The following is a 20,866-nucleotide window of genomic DNA, read 5'->3' as shown; positions in this document are numbered from 1 at the left end:
CAAGGTGTTGCTGTCAACCGCTTGCTGCCTGCAGAAAGCATTGGTACCAATGCTTTCTGCCAAAAACTCACTGTAAACAGCAACACATAGAGCAATGCAAAAACAGGCTGTGTAAAGTAGGCTGTTCCTTACCCAAAATCAAAGGATCTTGAGAGAAACATCAACTAATTCCATGTCAGCGAAGACAACGCCCCACTTCCCGCATCCAAACATATTTCTCATATTTCTCATATTTCTCCTGCATTAATGTTTTTTCCCATTTGCCCACAAAGTCGCTGCACGTAAAATAAACCCGAGATTGAAAACCTGCGCGAATACTCGTTGAAGCGAATATCGTAGCTCGCCGTAAGGATGCAAAGGTTCTCAGTCGAAAGGGCGATGTGTTTCGTCTTCTTCGCAACCTGAGGGGGGCCGTTTGGAGAGCACCGCTTTTTAGATGTTTCTACTTGTCTATCTTTCGCGGTTGCGTCGGCGGTATCTGTGGCAGATCCTGTCGCGCTTTGATCCATTCATGAACTCTGCGCAGATGAAGCGATAGGGACGTCCATGACGCAAACCGGTACGACCCGTGCAGTCTGAGACTCGTTTATGCTGACGAAAGAGCGGAAACCTCACTTCGTCTTCCTTCAAGACGGGTTGATCCGGCACTGCTGTGATCAGGCGGATGTGAAACTCGTGGGAAACTCACATGCCCCCAGTTTTCGGTATGCTGTGAGTTTTGCCAAACGCGTTGTCTGAAAATTTTGCTTTTAGAAAATCCGAGCAAACACGCCGCAAAAGACGCGTTTTTGTGACTTTACGGACGACCTTAATAAATGTGCGATTTAATGCATCTACAGTACACGGGGGGGGACGCGCAATAGTGCCGCTTTTATTATTGCCACCCTCGAATTAGTGCCGCCAAAACCGGCAGACACAGGTTCTGCCACGGGTCATGCACGACACCGTCATCGCCCATTCCTCATGCGCCTCAGCTCAATGGGTGATGGCACCTCACTCAAAGACCTAACATGATTCCTGAAAAGATCGCCAAAGCGAAGCGTACGCGCCTTACGATTGCACAGAAAATCGAGGTTGGGCATCTGCTGCAGGTCAGGAATGCGAATACCACAGTTATGCGTCAGTTCAAAATTTCAGAGCGAACCACCCGAAACATCAAACGCTCTCTTCCTTCACTCCAACAAATTGTGACCAACACTGCTACAACGCTCGGAACAAAAACTTTGAACCCTGCGCTCACTTGATTGAGCCTGGTGCCAGAAGACGGTCTTGCAGAAACTGCAGAATTCTGCAGGAAAGATGTGGAGGAATGGATTGAGATCGAGACTAATGAGCTTGTGGCAGAAGCTTCTATTAGTGATGCTTGCGATTCAATACATTATGGTGGAGAGCTACAGAATCAGTCTGCCAGTGATGCTATGATGGATGATTGTGTGGCAGAAGACGAGTGTGAAATTACGGAGAGGCGGGCCGTACCGAGTGCTGTAGTGCTAGCAAGGTTGTTTGGGTCTTTGGAGAGTCTGGGTGTGGAGTGCGATGTCAGCAATGCCTTATCGCACTTGAGGTCCGCAAAACGAGCTTTTCTAGAAGCTAGGCATGAGAGACAGGGTCAAAGGCCACAACAACAGACTCCAATAACAGAGTTCTGGCCGGGTAGTGGTCCTGCCATCTGATTGTGCCGCTCCGAATTAGTGCCGTATTATCAGTCTTTACAGGGGGCGGCACTAATGCGTAGGGTCGACTGTATACGCGTAGCTCCTTCAATCGGGCACGCGGGCGTCGCCGCAGCGGCAGGTCGTACTCCTGTTCGGCGACTGCGGGTGTGTCCTTCAGCTTCAGTCCTGAACACCTGCTAAGTTGCGAACTCGCCCTCCGATTTCCCTCAGTAACCCCCTTACGACAGACTCGGACCTCGACCCCGCCACAGCCCGCCAAAGGAGACGTAGACCTTGCCTCTTCAATTTGTAGCATCTCTCTAGACATTTGTATGTCCTGGAACTCTTTCGGGGTTATCGCTCCTACCACTGCCCAATATCGCAAGCGTACTGCAAACTTGATACTAGAGGCCAGTCCCAGCAGGCTCGCCCCGACACGCGTTCCCGTTCCACATATGCTCACAATTGTCCCCTCTTGCTCGAACTCCGACGGTTCGAATGGTCTACCTATCAGTTTCGACAGGACAGCTCGAACTACGTCGTAATTCACATCCTATCTTATCTCGGACAGCTTATCGCCACCAGCTCCACAGCGGATAAAGTCTTACCCTCGTCTATGTGCCTCCATCTTGAATCCTCGCAGACCTCCGTCGCTTCCCTGACTCTAACGCGTCCGGATGGGCGTTGCGGTATCTTGACATCGAATACTGGTTCGACCGCCGATATTGGTCCGGTCGTGCTTCTGCTGCCGTGACTTGTTCTTGTGGCTCTTCGAGAAGTACATGAGGTGTCTCTCCGCCCCATCATGAGCATCCCCTCTTTTTCCGCCTGGTCTAGCGTGATTGGAACGGTAGTGTCATCGTACGTGGTCTCTAAGTGACAAGTGTTGCCACTAGTGGCGATCAGGACCGTCTCCGGCGACACTGCTGGCACTTTCGAGCAGTTGAAGCGAGTAACGTTTGACATTGATAAAATCCGTCTGGTGTTTTCTATACTTAACTTCAGGGTGCGGCGGCCAACCTTGGAAAATGTCCCTTTGAACGATAGAGTCACTAGACACCCAGACAAGGAGACAAACCCTATTATGGTCACCCCGGCGAAGAAAAGTTCATCGACGGTAGCTACTGTTTTCACTTCCTTGGCTAAGTTCCCAGACCTTCCAGGAGGGTCGGTCTGATCCACCGTACCTCCGTCTCTGCAGCTTCGGCGTTTCCTTCCTTCCATAAGTTGTGTACTAACCAAGCCTGCCTAAACCCCGCCGTGCTCAGCTGTAGTGCCATGTAAGCGGTGGTTATCAGACTTTCCTCCTCCCATTCTTTTTCTCTACACTGTAATTCGTTATAGAGGTCCGACCCGCCCGTCAGCCAGATGCACAGCGTGGCCGAACTGCCGTTCTTGACCACCATCACTCCGCCCGCATTAGACATCGCTAGCGCCTTGTCTTGACCGCTCACTATGCCGATAATCAGCTTTTGTCTTTCCGAGCTCGATGGTAAGAGGCGCAGCTCGTCGAACAACGGCCACGGCACCGACATCTTGACCCGACGTCCATAGTCCACAGTTAACGTGTGTGTGCTGAGCGACTCCGCCGTGACCCCCACACTGGATAGATCGCCTCGTTCGATCCGGGCTGGACCTAAGTCAGGATCTACGCAAGTCGTCCTCCATCCATCTGGATAGATAGGGCCACTCCCGCAATCTATCGATAGTCTTGGGTCCGAATAGGTTTCGACAGCCAAGTCAATGTTTTGGTAGCCAACTACTTTCATGAGAGGGCCCGTGAGGTAATTCGATACAAGTTCGATAACGCCCATTGAGTGCTGCCCCCGCCAATGCCTTTGTCTGAACAGGAAATACTCAGCCCCGTCGTAATACACAACAGCTTCGTCTAGCAGTAAAGCAGCTCCTCCAGTGCCGGAAAACCACAACTTACTTCCTCTTCCCGCCATTACCCACTCCCGAGGATCCTCCGCCACCATGACCTGGACTTGTGTTGAAGGTATTGTCGGTACTGACCTTAGGCTCTTGAGGTCTTCAGACTGTAAATCCAGCGGCCAGTTTTCCATTTCACCCAATTTTTCGACCTGATAGACGGTTTTAACCCTCCTGGCAGTCGCGACTTGCGGCACCCATGTCTCGGCTTTTTCCCTCACAATTTCGAAGGGTTGATGTAGATCGCCTGATTCATACCCCGAAGCCCTAACTATCCCGGCTGGGATGTCCACTGAGCTAGACCCAAATTCTATCAGCAGTTCTGAAGTCGCCACGAACAGGACCACTACGAACATTAACCAGCTAAACCTCAAGTCATTCGTGTCCTCCTCCGTAACCAGACTGCCCCTGTAATGCGGTCTTGGCCTCAGTTTGACCCGCCTCCCAGCAAGCACTCTGCTGCCCGCCCTGTAGGAAGCTCCTAGGGACCACAGCCTTGATAGCGCGGCTGTAGTAAATAAGCCAAAAAACATGAATCGTACCACGTTCCACAAAGGGACCCCTATGGCCAATTCAGCTCTCATCGGTATATTGTTGTGTGCTCAAAGAAACTTTTTGAAACCAGTTCGCATTGCATGGCATGATGGGTCGGAACTGGGGATGGAGAAGGCCTCCGCGGCCTTCTCCGCAGCCTCTCCAGAAACTTTTATTTCCCTCGGCGAACGCTTCCGGAAACGTTCAGGCGTTGACGCCTTAAGGATTGTTGTTTTAGGATTGACGTCAACCCTAAAACAACAATCCTTAAGACCTTGTGCTATGTGCTAGCACATCTAAAAATTAATATATTTCGACAATTTCTCCACTCACAGAGGGCGTGCCAACAATGAAGCCACACCAGGCGCTGGGCCCGTAACTATGAGAGATCGAAGCAACAGCTGAACAGTTTCAACCGAACAAGGTGATGCTAGCAGTCGTTTATTGTGTGTCCGTCTTCGAGGGCGAGTGGAACAAGAGGTACATGTTTATAAGAAAAGGAATAGAAAGGTCTCATACGGACCGTTCAACAACGTTGTCCGTAAAATAACGCGTTGTTTTTTTCCATTTGCCCACAAACGCGCTGGACGTAAAGTAAACCCGAGTTTGAAGATTTCCACCACGAGTTTTGCGGACTGACATCCAGTAAGGTACATCGTTGTGCCGCCCGACGGATCACGTGCACCTGCACGAATACTCGCTGAAGTGAACATTGTAGCTCGCCCCAAGGATAGAATGATTCTCAATCGAAAGAGCGATGTGTTTCGTCTTCTTGACAGACTGAGGGGGTCCGTATGGAGAGGACCGCTTTTTAGAAGTTACTACTTGTCTATCTTTCGCGGTTGCTTCGGCGGCATCTGTGGCAGATCCTGTCGCGCTTTGATCCGTTTGATGGACTCTGCGCAGATGAAGCGATAGGGTCGTCCATGACACATATCGATACGACCCATGCAGTTTGAGGCTCGTTTGTGCTGATGAAAAGAACCGAAGACCCACTTCGTTTTCCGTCAAGACGGGTCAATTCGGCACTGCTGTGATCAGGCGGATGTGAAACTCGTGGAAAACTCACGTGCCCCGAGTTTCGGTATGCTGTGAGTTTTGCCAAACGCATTGTTTGAAAGTTTTGCGTTCAGAAAATCCGAGCAAACTCGCGGCCAAAACACGCGTTTTCGTAACTTTACGGACAACATTAACAAATACAAAAGAGTGACAAGTAAATTCATGTGAACGGAAAAACTTTTCACGATTAGAAAATTCAAACACATGTAGACGGAGTCTCATACTTATGGCACCAAAATTGAGGTTCCCTGTCACGTGGAAGACCCTCGGTTGCATATATCAAGGAACTGCTTTTGAAGGCCCCTTACATCAAGAGTTCACTGTACAGTATGGGATCCTGCAGTAAATGCTCATTTTCGCCAAGCTCGCGTTTTGCTCCATAATAGCCCTGTGCTCCGGTTTGTGACGATTTAGGGCGTCACAAAAAGTGAGACGATTTGTGTGACGATTTGTGAGAGTTTTGCTCTTTTCGCCGCCGTCGTCTCATTCGTCTCACTCCATCGTCTCATTCGTCACACATGGTTTGTGAATATTTGTTGAGTTGTAGCACTTTTTGTGAACGTTTTGTGATCATCACAAAAATCGTCTCAAACATCACACATTTTTTGTGAATCTTTTGTGATGATTTTGTGAGACGCATCTCAAAACTCTCAAACGTCAACCTTAAAATACAAACTCTCACACTGACAGGGTGAATTTTGTGATGGTTTTGTGTGAGCTGTGTGAGGGCATCACAAAGATCACATATAAAAGGCTCTCCATCTCAAACGGCAAACAAACTGAACAACGTCACATAAAAAATCTCCCTTTCCAGCAATCTACGGCTAGTTTCCAGAGACACTTCCCCTTCCCTTCGTGTTCGCAACTGCCACACTAAGCACCATATTTCAGAGGACATTGCGGCTAAACTGATGGCTGAAAGGTTCCAACCCCCCGGAAATAACGCCTCCAATCAGCTGGTATCCGCTGATGACAGCTACAATGCTTCCCCTCTTGCTGAACCCCCAAAAAGTGGCAAATTTAATAGTACGCCTCTGAGAGAGGGGTTGGAATCTAGAGCTGAGTATGCCGAACGTCAGCCTATGTCAGAGCAAGATTATGAGCCCACGCTTCCGTTGACTCAGACCGAGCTCCGCAACAACCCACCACCAGCTACCCTTTCTTCCCTTCAGACGTCCCCAGACTTCTTTTACGAAGAAGAATTCTCCCCACCCCCTGTCAGAAATACAGCTCCATCGAACCAGCTCAACAGCGGTGTTGCTATTCATTCCTCATCTTTCGTCTTACAGACGAGCAGCCCTTTGAACGCTGAAGTTGAACAGTTGTTGGAGGAGGCAGACTCTCTGGACGACAGTGACGAACCCTTTTCACAGGAGTTGCAATTGTCATATTCATCTACTTCGTCTTGCGAGGTTCAAGCTGTAGGAGAAGTTGACACTGAAGTCACAGAGACCGAGGTGCGATCTTTGCACCCTGGTTCATACCTGACGTCCCAGATGCAGCAGACGGACACAGGTGCTGCCCTTGGCGAAGACCTCTATAGCAGGCTTTACTATGACTTCGACGACGAAAGATATTTCAGGGAGCACTGGGAGGACATCGAAACGACACAGGCAAGAGCTTTGTTTACACCCTTCTCTGCTGAAGAGTTGGAGGAGCGGGCACGTGCGCAGAGAAGTGGTGGCCTAGAAGGATGGAACTATGACAGTCCTTTCGCTGATGTTTCTGTCGAGATAGATAACGTGAATAACAATCTGGAGCGTCGTTTCCTCGAAGAGGCCAATACTGCACTGGAACGAGTTATAAGCGATATAACAAGTAGAGTCGGTACGACTGAGGACGAATGTGATGCCAGGCAGTTACTTACTCCTCTAGCCTGCTTACGCACGTTTGTTACGGAGTGTTTGCTAGAGAAGCTACGATACGTAGCGAACCGTGTGTTGCACCAGAGAAGAAAAGCAGGGACTGTGGGATAACTCCTCTCCGCCGTGGGTTGGGTGAGAGGCAGAGGCTTTAGCGAGGGAGCACGCGACGCGGACGCCACGCGCTAATTGAACCGATCGGACGAGCTCGCGAAAAGGGAGTGGCTCACTGGCCGGTTACGCGCAGTCGCCCCGTGGTGCGTGAACGGGAGCGACCGGTAACGGGTTAGAAGCCAGCGCGCGCGACAGACAACCGAAAACGGACGTACGTAGGCGCGAAAGGGACGGGGGCGAGCTTGCCCCAGTTTACTGGTGGGGACGGGTGTCAGGTCTTAACCCCTCAGAGGGACGCCTCGGACACCTGTCCCAGTATACAGTACCTGCCGCCTAGTGCGTACCAGGTACTGTACGCCATTAAAAAACTAGTGCCTCAATTCCTAATTACCGCGCGGACGCTGCAGCTACACGTGTGTACTACTGTACACACGCGCTGCTTACAGACTACCGCACGGATGCCACGTGTGCTAGCGTACACGCGTCATACTGGTAGACTACCGCTTGGCCGACACGTGCACTACTGTACACGTACGCCAGATTACGACCGCTCAGCACGCGCGCTCCCTACACGTGGGCACACCCGCCCACATGTCCACCGTGCACGGCCGCACTGTTAATAATCTCCCCGCGCGCGCGTCCGTCGTTATACTACAGGGACCACGAAGAAGGAGATACTGGGTATGCTTATTCTGCACATCCTCTGTGCTTCATATAATGAGTCCCTTCGAACTGTGTGCGACCCTTTGGAAAGTGGCCACTTCTTTCAAATGGGATTGTCGGCTGACAGATATCATGACCTCTGGAGTGCTCTTGGGGGTTCTAAAGACCCCCGCGCAGCGCATGACTACTCGAGCACGGGCTGGTCCCGCTCAGCTAATAGAGCAACTACTCTAATTACAGAGCTTGAAGCTGAAACTGCGGCCATAAATCGGGACCTGCTTTATGTTCCAAAGGCAACTGTCTTCTCTTTAGATGATGACCACTTGCGTATGGCATCTCGTTCAGTTGTTGAACTGACCTATTTACAACAACACAATAATCCTAAGAAGGGTCTAGGGCCGGTGGGGAACGCACTTTGTTCAGCACTTAACCCTTTTTTGTCGCATGTCATTTCACACGCACGGGCGAAAAGCTCCTTCACACATGGGAGAGGTTGATGCAAATGGTGCAAGGGGCGTCCACAACCGGTGCCCTGCGTCCTATGCCACATGCCATTTTTGCTGCCGACCGCGGCTATAATTCTAAGGAAACTATCGCATTCCTGTCGGACAAACTGGGGGCAAGCCTCCTCGGTACGCACAAACGTGATTTGTGGTACCCGTTTGTGTTCGGAGATGGCCCTATATCAGTCCGACACCGTGGGATGGACGTGTCTGAAAGAGGGTGCCGTGCCGTGTACACGGCTAAGCTGAAGGTCCGCGGGGGTTGCGCTTCTCACGTTCGACAGGCGGAGGCCTGTGTCTACCGAGAGAGTTGCTCCGGTAGAATTGCGGCTCTTGTCCACAACAACGCCTCTCTCTTCCCCTCGAGGTCTTTCACAGTGGTCCTACGTGACGCCTTTCGCACGGAGGGTGCGTTAAAGAAGCTTGAGGAGTCCTTAATAACCTTTGACAAGGGGCGCATCTGCGCTGCCCGGAGTACAAGGGCCACCGCGGCCCGATCGGACAGAGTCAATAACGGCAGAAGTAAGGTTGAACACCTGCTGAATACAGTTCTCATGCTCACATATTACCAATCAGAGGACCCTATCTGGTTCCTCCTTCGCGCTTTTCGATTCACATCTCGCACTGCGCAGGGGTTTAAAGCTGCGGTAGCCAGAGACTACGAGGCATTACTAGGGGGCCTGTCATGGAAGCTTAGGGGAAGGGTTCTTAGTCACGGAGCTCAGCCACTGTCTCAAGACCATATTGTGGTCCGTGAGCATCTCCGGTCTAAGTGGGACCAAGTCATAATGACCCTTGGCATGACGATGGCACGTCAGCCCCGCCCATCTTCACGGACGACAGTTGCTGAGCGGCTGGTAAACAGCTCCGCAAGCAGAATCTCAGCTACGACAAAGGCTGAGCTGCTGAACTGTCTGTCCGTATTCGGCCGAGCAATAGACACCCGGGTGAACAAGCCCGAAGTTGTCGCAGCTGTAATGCAGCCGAGGGCCGACATCAGCAATGGGGCCGTTTCGACAGAAGGGGGCACGGATCCAGATATATATAGTGCCGAGGAACTGGCGGAACAGGCAGCCAGCAGGGTCTGTGATGCATTTAGGGAAGCTTCACTAACCGCATGGGTCATGAAACCCCTCGTTCCAACCTCAGGGATGAAGGAGGGGTCTCGCAACGAGGTGGAGATTATTCGGGCTCTACCAAAGTTCTTTTCAGAACAGAAAGGTGCCTATAGGAGGGGTCTGTGCTCTTCTACGTATAACTGGGACGAACAGTACCAATTCAACGTGACGCACATTAGAACCGCTGGTCTCATTGAGAGCACAAGCTGTGCCATGCTCGCTGATAGCCCTGATGCTCTTCTTTCAGCTACGGGTGGAGAGCAGCTGGATACTGCGTACGCGGTCGAAATTAAGACCATGACTGCAGTAAGAACCATAGAAACAGCATCCCTCCTCCGTAGTAAATACGGAGCTGTTGTGGTCCTGGAGAACGTGGTAACTGACGAAAGGAGCTCTGAGTTGTTCCGGGAGCTCGTACCATCGACACAGTGCAGATCTCAGGTCCTCCATCAATGTGCAACACTGGGCATTAATAATGTTATCTTTGTCATTGGCACAGGGGGTTCTATTGTGGAAGGTAGCATACTATATGCTTGTGTCATCGAGTTCTCGGAGTCTTTACGCCACAGTTACACCTATTGTCTGGACTGCGTCCGAATCTCAATTTTTGAGTGGATTGGAATGGATGGAACAAATGTTCCTAAAGAATACGACACAATGTTGAAGAGCAGTCATGCCTCTGACATTTACAGTTTTGTATCCTACTACAACCTGAGCAAGGCTATTAGAAGAGAGGTTATTCAAAGGGGCTCCCCGATACCACCCTGTAGGATGATTCGTCTTACTGCAGCTGTTTTTTGGAACACTTTAAAGGGCGGAGTTGATGTCATCTCCAGATACCTTAAAACTCTAGCACGTACAAACATTAGCGAGAACCCTGTGACGTCAATTATAGCTAGATTGCTAAGCATGCAAGTATGCAATGCTGCTGTGGTGTACAGGCTTTCAATTGCGAGGGAACGGAACTTTCTACCAGGACCTAATGAATTGGAGGCTAATTCAAATATCGGGTACGCCTCCCTGAGACACAAGGTCTCGAGCTGTGACACATTTGGGTCGTTTGCTAGACGGTTAGCACAAGAATGGACAGAAGAAATGGGAGCGGAGGCTTTGGAGGAACGAAATGATTCTGTGGCACAAACGTCAGTGAAGCTCATGCCATACTTTAAACGGAAGGCCTCTGAGCAATATAACTTTGGTACGCACAAGGCTCGTAGGTTGAACCGGAATTTATTGCACGAGAAGGTCAGTGGGACCCCAACCTACTGCGTACTATGTAGTTGGGTCAAAAGAGGGACAAAAGACGGGCAACCCAAGACACTTAGAAAGGGCTCACGCCAGGTGCAGTGGTGTTCTACATGTAGGCAGGCTATCTGCTGCAGCTGCTGGACGGTCTGGCATTCTCGCCCTACACTGAAGCGACATGGGCCCTCTCCTGTCCATGAGAGGGAGTTTGACTCTGAGGGACGCACTTCTCGACGAACAAGGCAGGCCTCACAAGCCCCAGAGTGAAGGCCGTAAAATGTCTGTAGAACAAGGCCATCAGCTATGATTTTTAGATGGGTTTGTGATGGTTTGTTGATGTTGGAGATGATTGTGAGACGTTTCCCTCAGAACGGTGTGAGAGTCACAAAAAAATTGTGTGTGAATCACAAAACAGTCAACAAAAGAGCACTTCGAGATGTTGACGTCACAAAAATAAAGTGAGATTCACAAAAACAAAGTGAGATTCACAAAACTTGTGAGAACTTTGAGACGTTTGTGTGCATTTTGTGAAGTTTATGCCCCGATCACAAAATAGGACCACCCCACACTTTTCGGGAGGACACTACTCGAAAAGTACGGGTCTCCTGGAGACAAAACGTATATCTTCTTAACGACAACACAATTCTGCGTTCAACGAACCTACTCTCGAGACGTAGCGCTCAACAAGACCGAAGCAGGGGGAAAATAACCCGACTGGGGCAAAAAATAGCCGTCACAAAAAACGAGCACAGGGATAGTGACTATACGCCTGCAGAAATGATTATACACGTCTATGTTTGGACTTGGGTCCCAGAATAAAGTTACTGTTTATCGAGCAAACAACGAAAGGCCGGGCCAAGAGAAATTGAACGAGGCCTCATGTCAGACCAGACCAATGTCAATTGTCAATGTCAATTGATGGCATCAAAGGCCATTTTTGTCGCGCACGCCATATACAGTGAACGGTCATTCACAATCCGTACTGTAATTTGGCGTGCACAGAACATGGGCTGTAAGCTTACCGTCGCCACAGACGGCAAGCTTACACGGGCCCATCATGCTATATGTACTACGAGATTATGCGCGCCCTTACGAGCGGGGCAGAACAATAAACAACTCGAGCAAGCAACTCTACGCTACTCTAGTCTGCGAAGGCACAAGCCGGAACCCGTTCTCACCCTTGAAGGCGCAACGCCGGATCACTCACCCCCCCCCTCTATTTCCCTTCTCATACTATCCTTTCCCCCTTTTTCCCGCGCGCCAACCCCGCTCTCTGATCGTACAGAGAGCAGTGCACGCGAAGCACAAGGCCCCTTTCGACGACAATCCGGATTCGAGGGTTACCCTTGTGATCATCCACACCCTATCCTTTTTGTCTACACGAAGTGCAACACGATGTCTCAGGTTGGCTCTTCCGCGACTGATGGCCCGCGCGTTCCTGATGATGGTCAGGCAGGCGTTCCTGTTAAGTTGACCAAAGCTAAGGCTTTTCAGACCTACTCTCGACTTCAGAAGATGGCAAAATGTGTCCAAGATGAGGATGACTTTCATCGTCAGTACCTTGGGGTTGCCCGTAATGTGCTGGAGCTATACCCGTTCTCTCAAAGCTCTGGTACTACTGCTGCCGTCATGCCTGACCCTTTAGAGGTTTGCGAAGCCATGTCCGATATGCTACCTAGCCCCGTCGCCGTCTTCACTACCGATTACTTTAGCCGCCCCGTCTTCCCGCTCAAGGTCCTGTTCAACATCGCTGAGTTGTTCGGTTTTGCAGACATCTCGGACGACTTCTTGGCACAAGTGTTCATCAGAGACCACGAGCGCGGCCACAAGAGCATCATGGTTCAAGCCTGGTTCGCGTTTGTACTTGGCCTTGACCCCAGCTCTACCCGTTCAGTGATAGATCGGTTCCAGCAGGCGCGTTCCATCCCATCTCGTCGAGCTGGTAATGTCGATACAACAGCTACTCCGCATGCGCCTGAAGCACGAATTACGATACCCGTAAGCGCACCCCTTCCAGGTCCCCCGCAAGATCACGCCCCCCCTCGTGGCCCTGCAGACGGAGCCGTTGGCTTTGACACCCGCTTCAATCATGGCCGTGAGCGTGCCTCCGGTGCCAACCCTGGGCCGAACCTGGCTTCAGGTGACACGCGCCAGAACACCCACGCTGGTTCAAGCTACCGCCCGCAAAACGGCCAAAGCCGTTTCTCGATTTCGCACGAGTCCAATTTAGACTCGGGAGATACGCACAAGGCAAACTACGTGCACCAGCAATTCTCGGGTCAGAAGTTCAAAGGTGACTTGAGTCAGTCCGTGGACCTTCTTCTCCGTGACTACGAGGCATGCGCACATCAGCACCGCCTAACGCCGACGCAGAAGGCAGAGTACTTCATGAATGTACTGGAAGGACCGGCTCGTACCTATCTACTGAACCACTACGCTCAAGGTTGGTCCTATGAGCAGGTGGTTCAGCTCATGAAGCGCGAGTACGACAGCGATTCTCGCCAGCTTCAGGTCCAATCCACTCTTGAATGCCTCAACTTAGATGCATTCATGTCGTCCTGCTCCGTAACAACCCACTCCGATGGCCTGACTAAGCTTGTCGAGTATCTCGAACTGCTCACCCCGCAATGCCCTCCTGGCTTCCGATCTGACGAGAACAAGATACGGTTTCTACGAAAGGCTGTCCTCAGCTGTGAATGGACTCTCTCCCCCATAGGCAACATCGTCTCCCATCGCTACAAGTTCCACGCGTTCGTCACGGCCTTACATGAGAGCCTCCAGCTCTCCAACGAGCTCAAGGATGCTCGCCAGTCCGCGTATCCTACGCGCATCGCAGACATGGATGAAGGACAAGACTCTCATGTCTTCTTCCAACGCTACGGGCGCAACCCTCGCGACGTTCGGAACCGAATGTATAACCGTCCGCCTGGCCGTCACGATCGGACCCGGATCCCCCCACCATCGCTCAGACCTCCCGAACGCAACGAAGTACGCCATGGGCGCACGTTCAAGGAGGCGCGACGTCGCAAGGAATGTTTCAAATGTGCTGCACCTTGGCAGCCCGGCCATCAATGCAACGCTGGGGCCATTGCTGCCAGTGCGCGCAGCCGACTCCGCAATGGTGAGTCTCACGTCCACATCATACGAGACTACATTCTCGGGATGGAGGGAGAACAAGAACCTGATGAAGCAACCGTCCCCCCTGGGACGGAGGGAGACAAATCTGCAGTAAAGGAGCTGGACGACGCCTTGGACTATGCTCGCGATACCAGTGACCACACACCGTATTACATTGACGAGTTTGACGGCGATATAGTTACCAATGTGGTGTCAGCTGGCGTTTCGGAGCAGATGCCGCCTGCGGGTTTTCGCTAAGGCGATGTGGACAAGCCGCAAATCCCCATCGCCCTCACCGCTTGCCCTACCAACACAGGACTGCGACCCCGCGCCGCAAACTCCCGGTCGTTGACATCGACTGCACCAAGATCTTCGCGGCTGACCTCCAAGGTGAATACTCCTCACAACGGCCTCTCGGTTTCTGCGTTGACATAGGGGCCCCCAAGTCGGTTGTCGGTAAGCGCGAGCTCAGCCGGCTCCTCGCAGCGGCTGGTATGCACCGCCGCAACATCTCTCCCTCAGCACACCGCTTCCGCTTCGGGGACGAATCCTTCCATTCACTTGGACGAATCTCCCTCCCACTCGCTACTCCGCCGGGTGTCAAACCCATCCTGGTCGAGTTTGATATCTTCCAGGCCAACATCTCGCCTTTGCTGGGCATGGATGTCTTGGACCGAGAGAAGCTCGTCGCCGATACAGTCTTCAACCGACTGGCTCGACGCTCGGCAACCGAACTAGAAGACGGGCGTATGACCTATGTCGATGAATGGTTCATACCACTTGTTCGCTCGCCGAGCCGGCACGTCTACGTCCCTTTTGACTGCGGGACAAGGAACTACTTCACGAAGGCACAGCTCAACAAGCTGCATAGCCAGTTCTTCCACCCATCCGCCACGAAGCTCTTCAACTTGCTTCGAAAGGCCTGACCTGAACATGCGACGCCGGAGACGCTCCACATCCTTCGGGATATATCGAAGCGCTGTGATCCTTGCCAGCGAATACAACCAGGGCCAATCCGCTTTCGCGTCTCTTTCGGTACCGAGAATGCGCGCTTCAACGAGAAGATCATGATGGATATCATGTACATCGACTCCATGCCCATCTTGCATATCGTAGACGAGTTCACCCGCTTCTCCGCAGCCCGCTTTCTCCCAAATGTCAGCACAAAGGCCATCTGGGACACCTTGCTTCGCTGCTGGGCCTCGATCTACACCGGTCTACCCAATCGGATACTGGTCGACCAAGGCAGCAACCTCGGCAAAAACGAGCCGTTCGTCTCTCTTGCTGCGAGAGCAAATGTAGAGGTTCAAGGCACAGGTATAGAGGCGCATTCAAGCCATGGCATCGGAGAACGGTATGATGAGCCGGTCCGTACCACCTTCCGCAAAATGTTGCTGGTATACTCGAACGTGGACAAGGCACTCCTCTTCCAGATGGCCATCAAGGCCATGAACGATACTTTGGGACCAGAAGGCCTCGTCCCATCGTCCCATGTCTTCGGAGAACTACCCCGCGTGTACACCGCCTCCGAAACACCACAACCCCGCGAAACACTTGGTGAGCGTGCCACGATGACTCAAGGTGCGCGCACTGAGATGCAGCGAATCATGGCAAAGATGCGAATTGCAAGAGGTTTGCGACACTCCGTCCCACTCGCCGCCAACCGCACTTATGACCCTGGCGATCAAGTCTTAGTCTGGCGTGAAAAGGTCGTCAATCACCGCATTGGCGAGTGGCTAGGACCATCTACGGTTCTGGGTATGGACGCGAGCAAGAAACTTGTGTATATACAGGATGCCAAAATCCGTGCCGCTCGCCCTTTCAATGTCGCCCAAGTCAAGCACTACATTGTCCCAATGGATGTCGCCCACTCTTACTTCGCTGACCTCCATCGTTGTCTTTCCCATTTCTCTTCCCCGGATGATGACGAGGACTGCGTTCACTTGACCGAAGTCATCCATCCGAAGGATCCTCGAGCCACATCACCTGACATGTCTCAAGCAAAACGCGATGAGATTCGCGGGCTACTAAACCGTGGTACCTTTAGCGTCATCCTGCGAGAAGAGGTTCCGCCAGATGGCAACGTACTACCAGGCCGCTTCGTACTTGCCATCAAGTCCACAGAAGACGGTCAGGTAAAGTTCAACTCGCGGTACGTCATAGGCGGGCATCGCGATCGCATGAAGGCACTCATGGTCCATAGCGCTGCCACACTACAGCCACAATCCATTCGCCTTCTGCTCGCCCTCGCTGCAACTCACGGCTTCGACATCTGGTCCTCTGATGTCTGCCAAGCATACCTCCAGTCCGCCGAACCACTGTCTCGAGAGCTCTTCATCACCAAGCCCGTCCCGGAGTTCGAGCTACATCCGGAGCAGTGTCTCAAGTGGCTCAAGCCCCTGTATGGTCTCTGTGACTCCGGAGACCTTTGGCACAAGACCCTTGACGAACACCACCGACATGACTTGGGAATGACCCCATTTCGTTCTGACCCGGCCCTTTACAAGATCATGTCAGACGGTCTCCTCATGGGCCTTAGTGGCGGATACATTGATGACCTACTACGCGCCGGCTCCCCTGCATTTCGTCAATTGGCAAAGAAGACTAACGAGCGCTTCCAGATGGGCGAGGACGAGCACATCCCATGCACGTTCTCCGGGTTCTCGCTTGCGCGCGGCAATGACGGAAGCCTAGAACAGAACCAGAATTTCTATCTGCAGAAGCTGGAGCGGCTCCATCTTGACGCGTCCTTTTCGGAGTTTCGGTCGATGCGCATGAGACTCGCGTGGCTCGCCAACACTCGCCCGGACTGTCAGTTCGAGATCTCTCAGCTTGCCCAGGTCACTGAGGACCGCTACCTTGCCGAGCAGCACGCGATCGTCCGCCGTCTCAACAGAGCCACACGCTACGCTACGGACCACCGATTTTCCCTCAAGATCCCTACCCTTGACCAAGAATCCCTTCGCGTTGTGGGCTTCGCTGACTCTTCATTCGCCAACAACCACGATCCCCTCTGCACCTAGCAATATTCCCAACCGAGAGCTCAAATGCCGTTTGCTCCTCCGAGTCTACGATTACCCCTTTCTGGCCATCCACCACGACAGCATGATCTACTAGCTTCTCCTCCATGACCCGCACGATGAAAACTCCTGACCGCTTGGCTGCCAGTACAAGAAATGGTGCCACCCTTTCCCCACTCTGGATAGCCCTCTGCACCTCCTCGTTCCGTACCACGCGACATCTGGTCACAGATTCGTGCGCCCGGTGAAAGATTTCACCCAGCCGCCTGAAGTCGTGGAATATCTGCGATTCCGTACCCAACACCCTCTCCAAAGCTTCCGCTGCCGCGACCCCACGACATGCAAAAGCAGCGTTGATGGTGGCGGCTTTCACGCAGTCATGCGTCTTAGACGTGCACCTTGGCTGTCCCGGGAGGTTTCTTCGGCTGGACAAACGCCAAGCCACCGCACCACGTGCGCCAATACCTGACACTCGCACCACAACCCCCCGGTTTTGCCGCATGAACCCTATCACATGCCGCGCGACTTCCTCGTCTCGCGGCTGCCTTGACACAGCCCTACGCCGAGCCGGCACTATACACGCCGGGCACGATCCGCACCGGCCTGCAGCGCGAGACCCGGGCAGCGGGTACGTCTGGAGAGTGATCTCCCTTTCGTGTGCCCCCGCGAAGATGCTGGCCTCCCACACCACCGGGTGAAAAGCCTCCATCTGTGCAGTACCCTGCGCACTCGCATGCGGTACGCCCGGCATCCCCCACGCGCCACCCCCGCTCCCTCCTTCCCCGACCACAAGAGCCTCGACCAGCCACCTCTCCGCCGCATCGTCCGCAGCAGTCGGCTTTGCAGCCCGAGGCGAGGCACTCGGTACCATGGGAGAGCCGTCCCGCAGCTCGATCCCCGGAACCGGTGCCGCTGCCCTTACCACCGCGGACGCTTCGCGCGTGGCGCGTCCAGCCGAACCCCGCTCCAGCCCATGCACACGCGGAGGAGGCATGGGCGGCGGTGGCACGGGGCGCGGCGAGGCCTGGTGCGGCGGAGACCCCGAAGCCGAAGATCCCGACACCGAAGTGGACCCCGACACCGCGGACTTTGATGACGCACACCAACTCGACGAACTCGACGAAATCGACGAGCCTGACGACCGGCCCGATGGCGCGCGAGGCGCCGGTGCCGATGGCGCGCAAGGCGCCGGTGCCGATGACGCCGGTGTGGCGCGAGGCGCCGATGGCGCACGAGGCGCGCGAGGCGCCGTTGATTGCGCACGAGGCGCGCAAGGCACTGCGGATAGCGCACGAGGCGCTAATAGCGCCGATGGGACCACAGGCGCACGAGGTGCACGAGGCGTTGAGGGCGCCGATGCGGACGAAGCGCGCGGCGCTGATCCGCGAGGCAGCCCTTCGCCGACGTCCCCTTGCAAGCGCTTTCGAACGCTGCGACGCTTCCCGCCTTGTTGCTTCATTTTTTGTTGCGGCACCATGTCTGTTCATCTACAGAAGGTCCTACGCCCATGGGAGGGAGTGTCGCGCACGCCATATACAGTGAACGGTCATTCACAATCCGTACTGTAATTTGGCGTGCACAGAACATGGGCTGTAAGCTTACCGTCGCCACAGACGGCAAGCTTACACGGACCCATCATGCTATATGTACTACGAGATTATGCGCGCCCTTACGAGCGGGGCAGAACAATAAACAACTCGAGCAAGCAACTCTACGCTACTCTAGTCTGCGAAGGCACAAGCCGGAACCCGTTCTCACCCTTGAAGGCGCAACGCCGGATCACTCACCCCCCCCCCCTCTATTTCCCTTCTCATACTATCCTTTCCCCCTTTTTCCCGCGCGCCAACCCCGCTCTCCGATCGTACAGAGAGCAGTGCACGCGAAGCACAAGGCCCCTTTCGACGACAATTTTCACCTTGACTGGAGGGCGCCACGACAACAGATTGCTCAGAAGAGATTCACAAAGGCCAGATCCAAAGTTGCTCACGTGGAAATCATTAGTGTAGCCAATCATTGGTGCATGGTAAAGGATGGGGCGTACCGATGAGTTTTGTGTAGTTAAGTGACTGATCTCAGTAAACAAAACAAACGCAAACGCATCTTCGTTTACCACTCAAGAGTGGTAAACGAAGATGCGTTTGTTTTCAATGGCTCTACAATTTACACACAGAACGGGAAGAATGCTTGATTTTTGGCACGCGCCATTTCTGATACTGTACCAAGGGTACTGTAGTAAATATTTTGGGTTTCTCTCATTCTCCCTGGGGGGAATCTCTGCGAGGGTTTCCCCGCCCTTTCAGATGATGTACATGTATGACAATTGCGTAACAGCCAAGCGTAGTTGGATTGCGGGACGTGCCTTTTACAAGGGCGATCTCACGGCATATTGTGGTTGCTCGGGGCCGCCAAGACCAATGAGCAAGCAAAGGGAGAGGACCAAACGGCACGAGACCGACAGGAATTGGGTGAGCATGCCCCGATGGGTTTCGGATGGAGTCGGGATCGAAGATGCGGCGAAGAGGAGTGAGCGACTATGATTACTGCGCATGGAGAACATCTCGTGAATAGTAGTATCCCAGAAAACGGTATATAAGTCGAATAGGCGTAGTAGAGAGCGGGCGGTCGAAATCACTGGCGCATTTACAGAGCCTTTTTGATAGAAGGTGAATTGTCGCAATCAGTCTTTCAGTCTATTCTCTGTGATTTTGTGAGACTTGTTGGGATTACACAATGATAGAGGTGAGGGTTTCAGCGACGGTTTGCAGATTGCATGTGTGTCCTCTTTTGCAGGGAGAAAAGAGAATGCGACAGGCGACAATTCTCTTCTTACAGGCTGTGGACATGAACGGCGAGTGTGGAGGCAAGCGCAGCAGTAAATCGAAGCGCACAATGAGCGTACAGTGTTATAGTTTTATACACTTGATACTGTATACCGAGTCGAGGTTGAAAGGTTGGGATCGTGGCCACATGGGGGTGCATGCGAAGGCTATTAGAGAAAAGAGGATGGTGAAAATAGGGAGGCTTTTCACTTTCAATTGTAAAAGCTTTTTGGAGACGCGTTGCGAACTCATCTACGCGTCCTTTCCTGTCCCGCGCGGCGCGGCCCTCTCGCTTAGCCGGACAACAAGGCGGTACGGGGTTGCATTGGACAGGACCTCAGTAGTCATCGGAGGACGGGAAGGGTGGAAAGCTGACAAAAGTGGAATGCTGACTTGTACATCATTCGTATTGCGACAACAGCGGGTGCAACCGCTTCCTTTCCGGTCGTGTCAACAAACGTTTCTACCGAAGCTCGGCAAGCCTGTTGGCACGCTTGCATGCACGTTTCTCCGGAAGCTCGGCAAGTCCGCTTGCATGCGCGTTTCTACCGAAGCTCGGCAAGTCCACGCGCTTGCGGGGACCTGTCCGTCGCCCACACTCAATTTAACCGCGCCAGTGCTTTGGCCACAGTAACTTTAAACGAGTTGACCCGTCGTGCATGTTGGATATCGCTACTACACCTGTCTCCTGGCCGGGGGGGCACTCCCTTTTACCACAGGTTATGGTCCCGTGGCGCATTCTGCTGCGCACCGACGCTCAACGCAAGTGATCACGAGTTCAACTTTACCAAGATTTTCAACTGTACGGCGACTGTCAAGCACCCCCTCTTACGGCACGCTCCATCACAACCACGCCCCATCACAACCACGCTCCATCACAACCACGCTCAAACACCACGGCCTCTGCTTCCTCACCACTTCCCCGCTTCCATTCACCTCACTACAAGTCAGCTCGCGGCGACTGTTGGATATCGCTAACGCTCATCCTTTCTATTGATAGAAAGGATGAGCGTTGGCGATATCCAGGAGATGATATCATCTCCCCCTACGTTCCTTTCCTTACAGCTCTGTCCGATATCCCTACCACAGTACAGTACGTATTTATCACAGTGCAAAAGTGGTACAGACTCTGTATCACAGTGCAAAAGTGGTACAGACTCTGTACCAATTTTGCACTGTGATAAATACGTACTGTACTGTACTACAGACTGTGTACAGTAAGAGT

The 20,866-nt window shown here is 52.9% G+C and overlaps 3 protein-coding genes; 1 reads left to right on the top strand and 2 right to left on the bottom strand.

Annotated features, from left to right (window-relative positions):
- Positions 1 to 1,965: 1,965 nt before the first annotated feature.
- CHC_T00007079001 (hypothetical protein) lies at positions 1,966 to 3,469 on the bottom strand. XM_005710477.1 is given in 2 exon segments: positions 1,966 to 2,797; positions 2,798 to 3,469. 1 exon segment carries the CDS (start codon positions 3,467 to 3,469, stop codon positions 2,798 to 2,800), a length of 672 nt encoding a protein of 223 aa, XP_005710534.1. The 3' UTR covers positions 1,966 to 2,797.
- Positions 3,470 to 4,118: 649 nt separating this feature from the next.
- On the top strand, positions 4,119 to 4,412 carry CHC_T00007078001 (hypothetical protein). The gene has a single exon (XM_005710476.1). It carries the CDS (start codon positions 4,119 to 4,121, stop codon positions 4,410 to 4,412), a length of 294 nt encoding a protein of 97 aa, XP_005710533.1.
- Positions 4,413 to 5,158: 746 nt separating this feature from the next.
- Positions 5,159 to 5,344, bottom strand: CHC_T00007077001 (hypothetical protein). The gene has a single exon (XM_005710475.1). It carries the CDS (start codon positions 5,342 to 5,344, stop codon positions 5,159 to 5,161), a length of 186 nt encoding a protein of 61 aa, XP_005710532.1.
- Between the last annotated feature and the right edge of the window lie 15,522 nt (positions 5,345 to 20,866).

This window comes from Chondrus crispus, genomic scaffold, assembly GCF_000350225.1.
Source record: "Chondrus crispus Stackhouse genomic scaffold, scaffold_61, whole genome shotgun sequence".
Classification (NCBI taxonomy): Eukaryota; Rhodophyta; class Florideophyceae; order Gigartinales; family Gigartinaceae; genus Chondrus; species Chondrus crispus.
The sequence above is the reverse complement of the archived record's forward strand: the minus strand, read 5'-3'. Positions and strand labels throughout refer to the sequence as shown.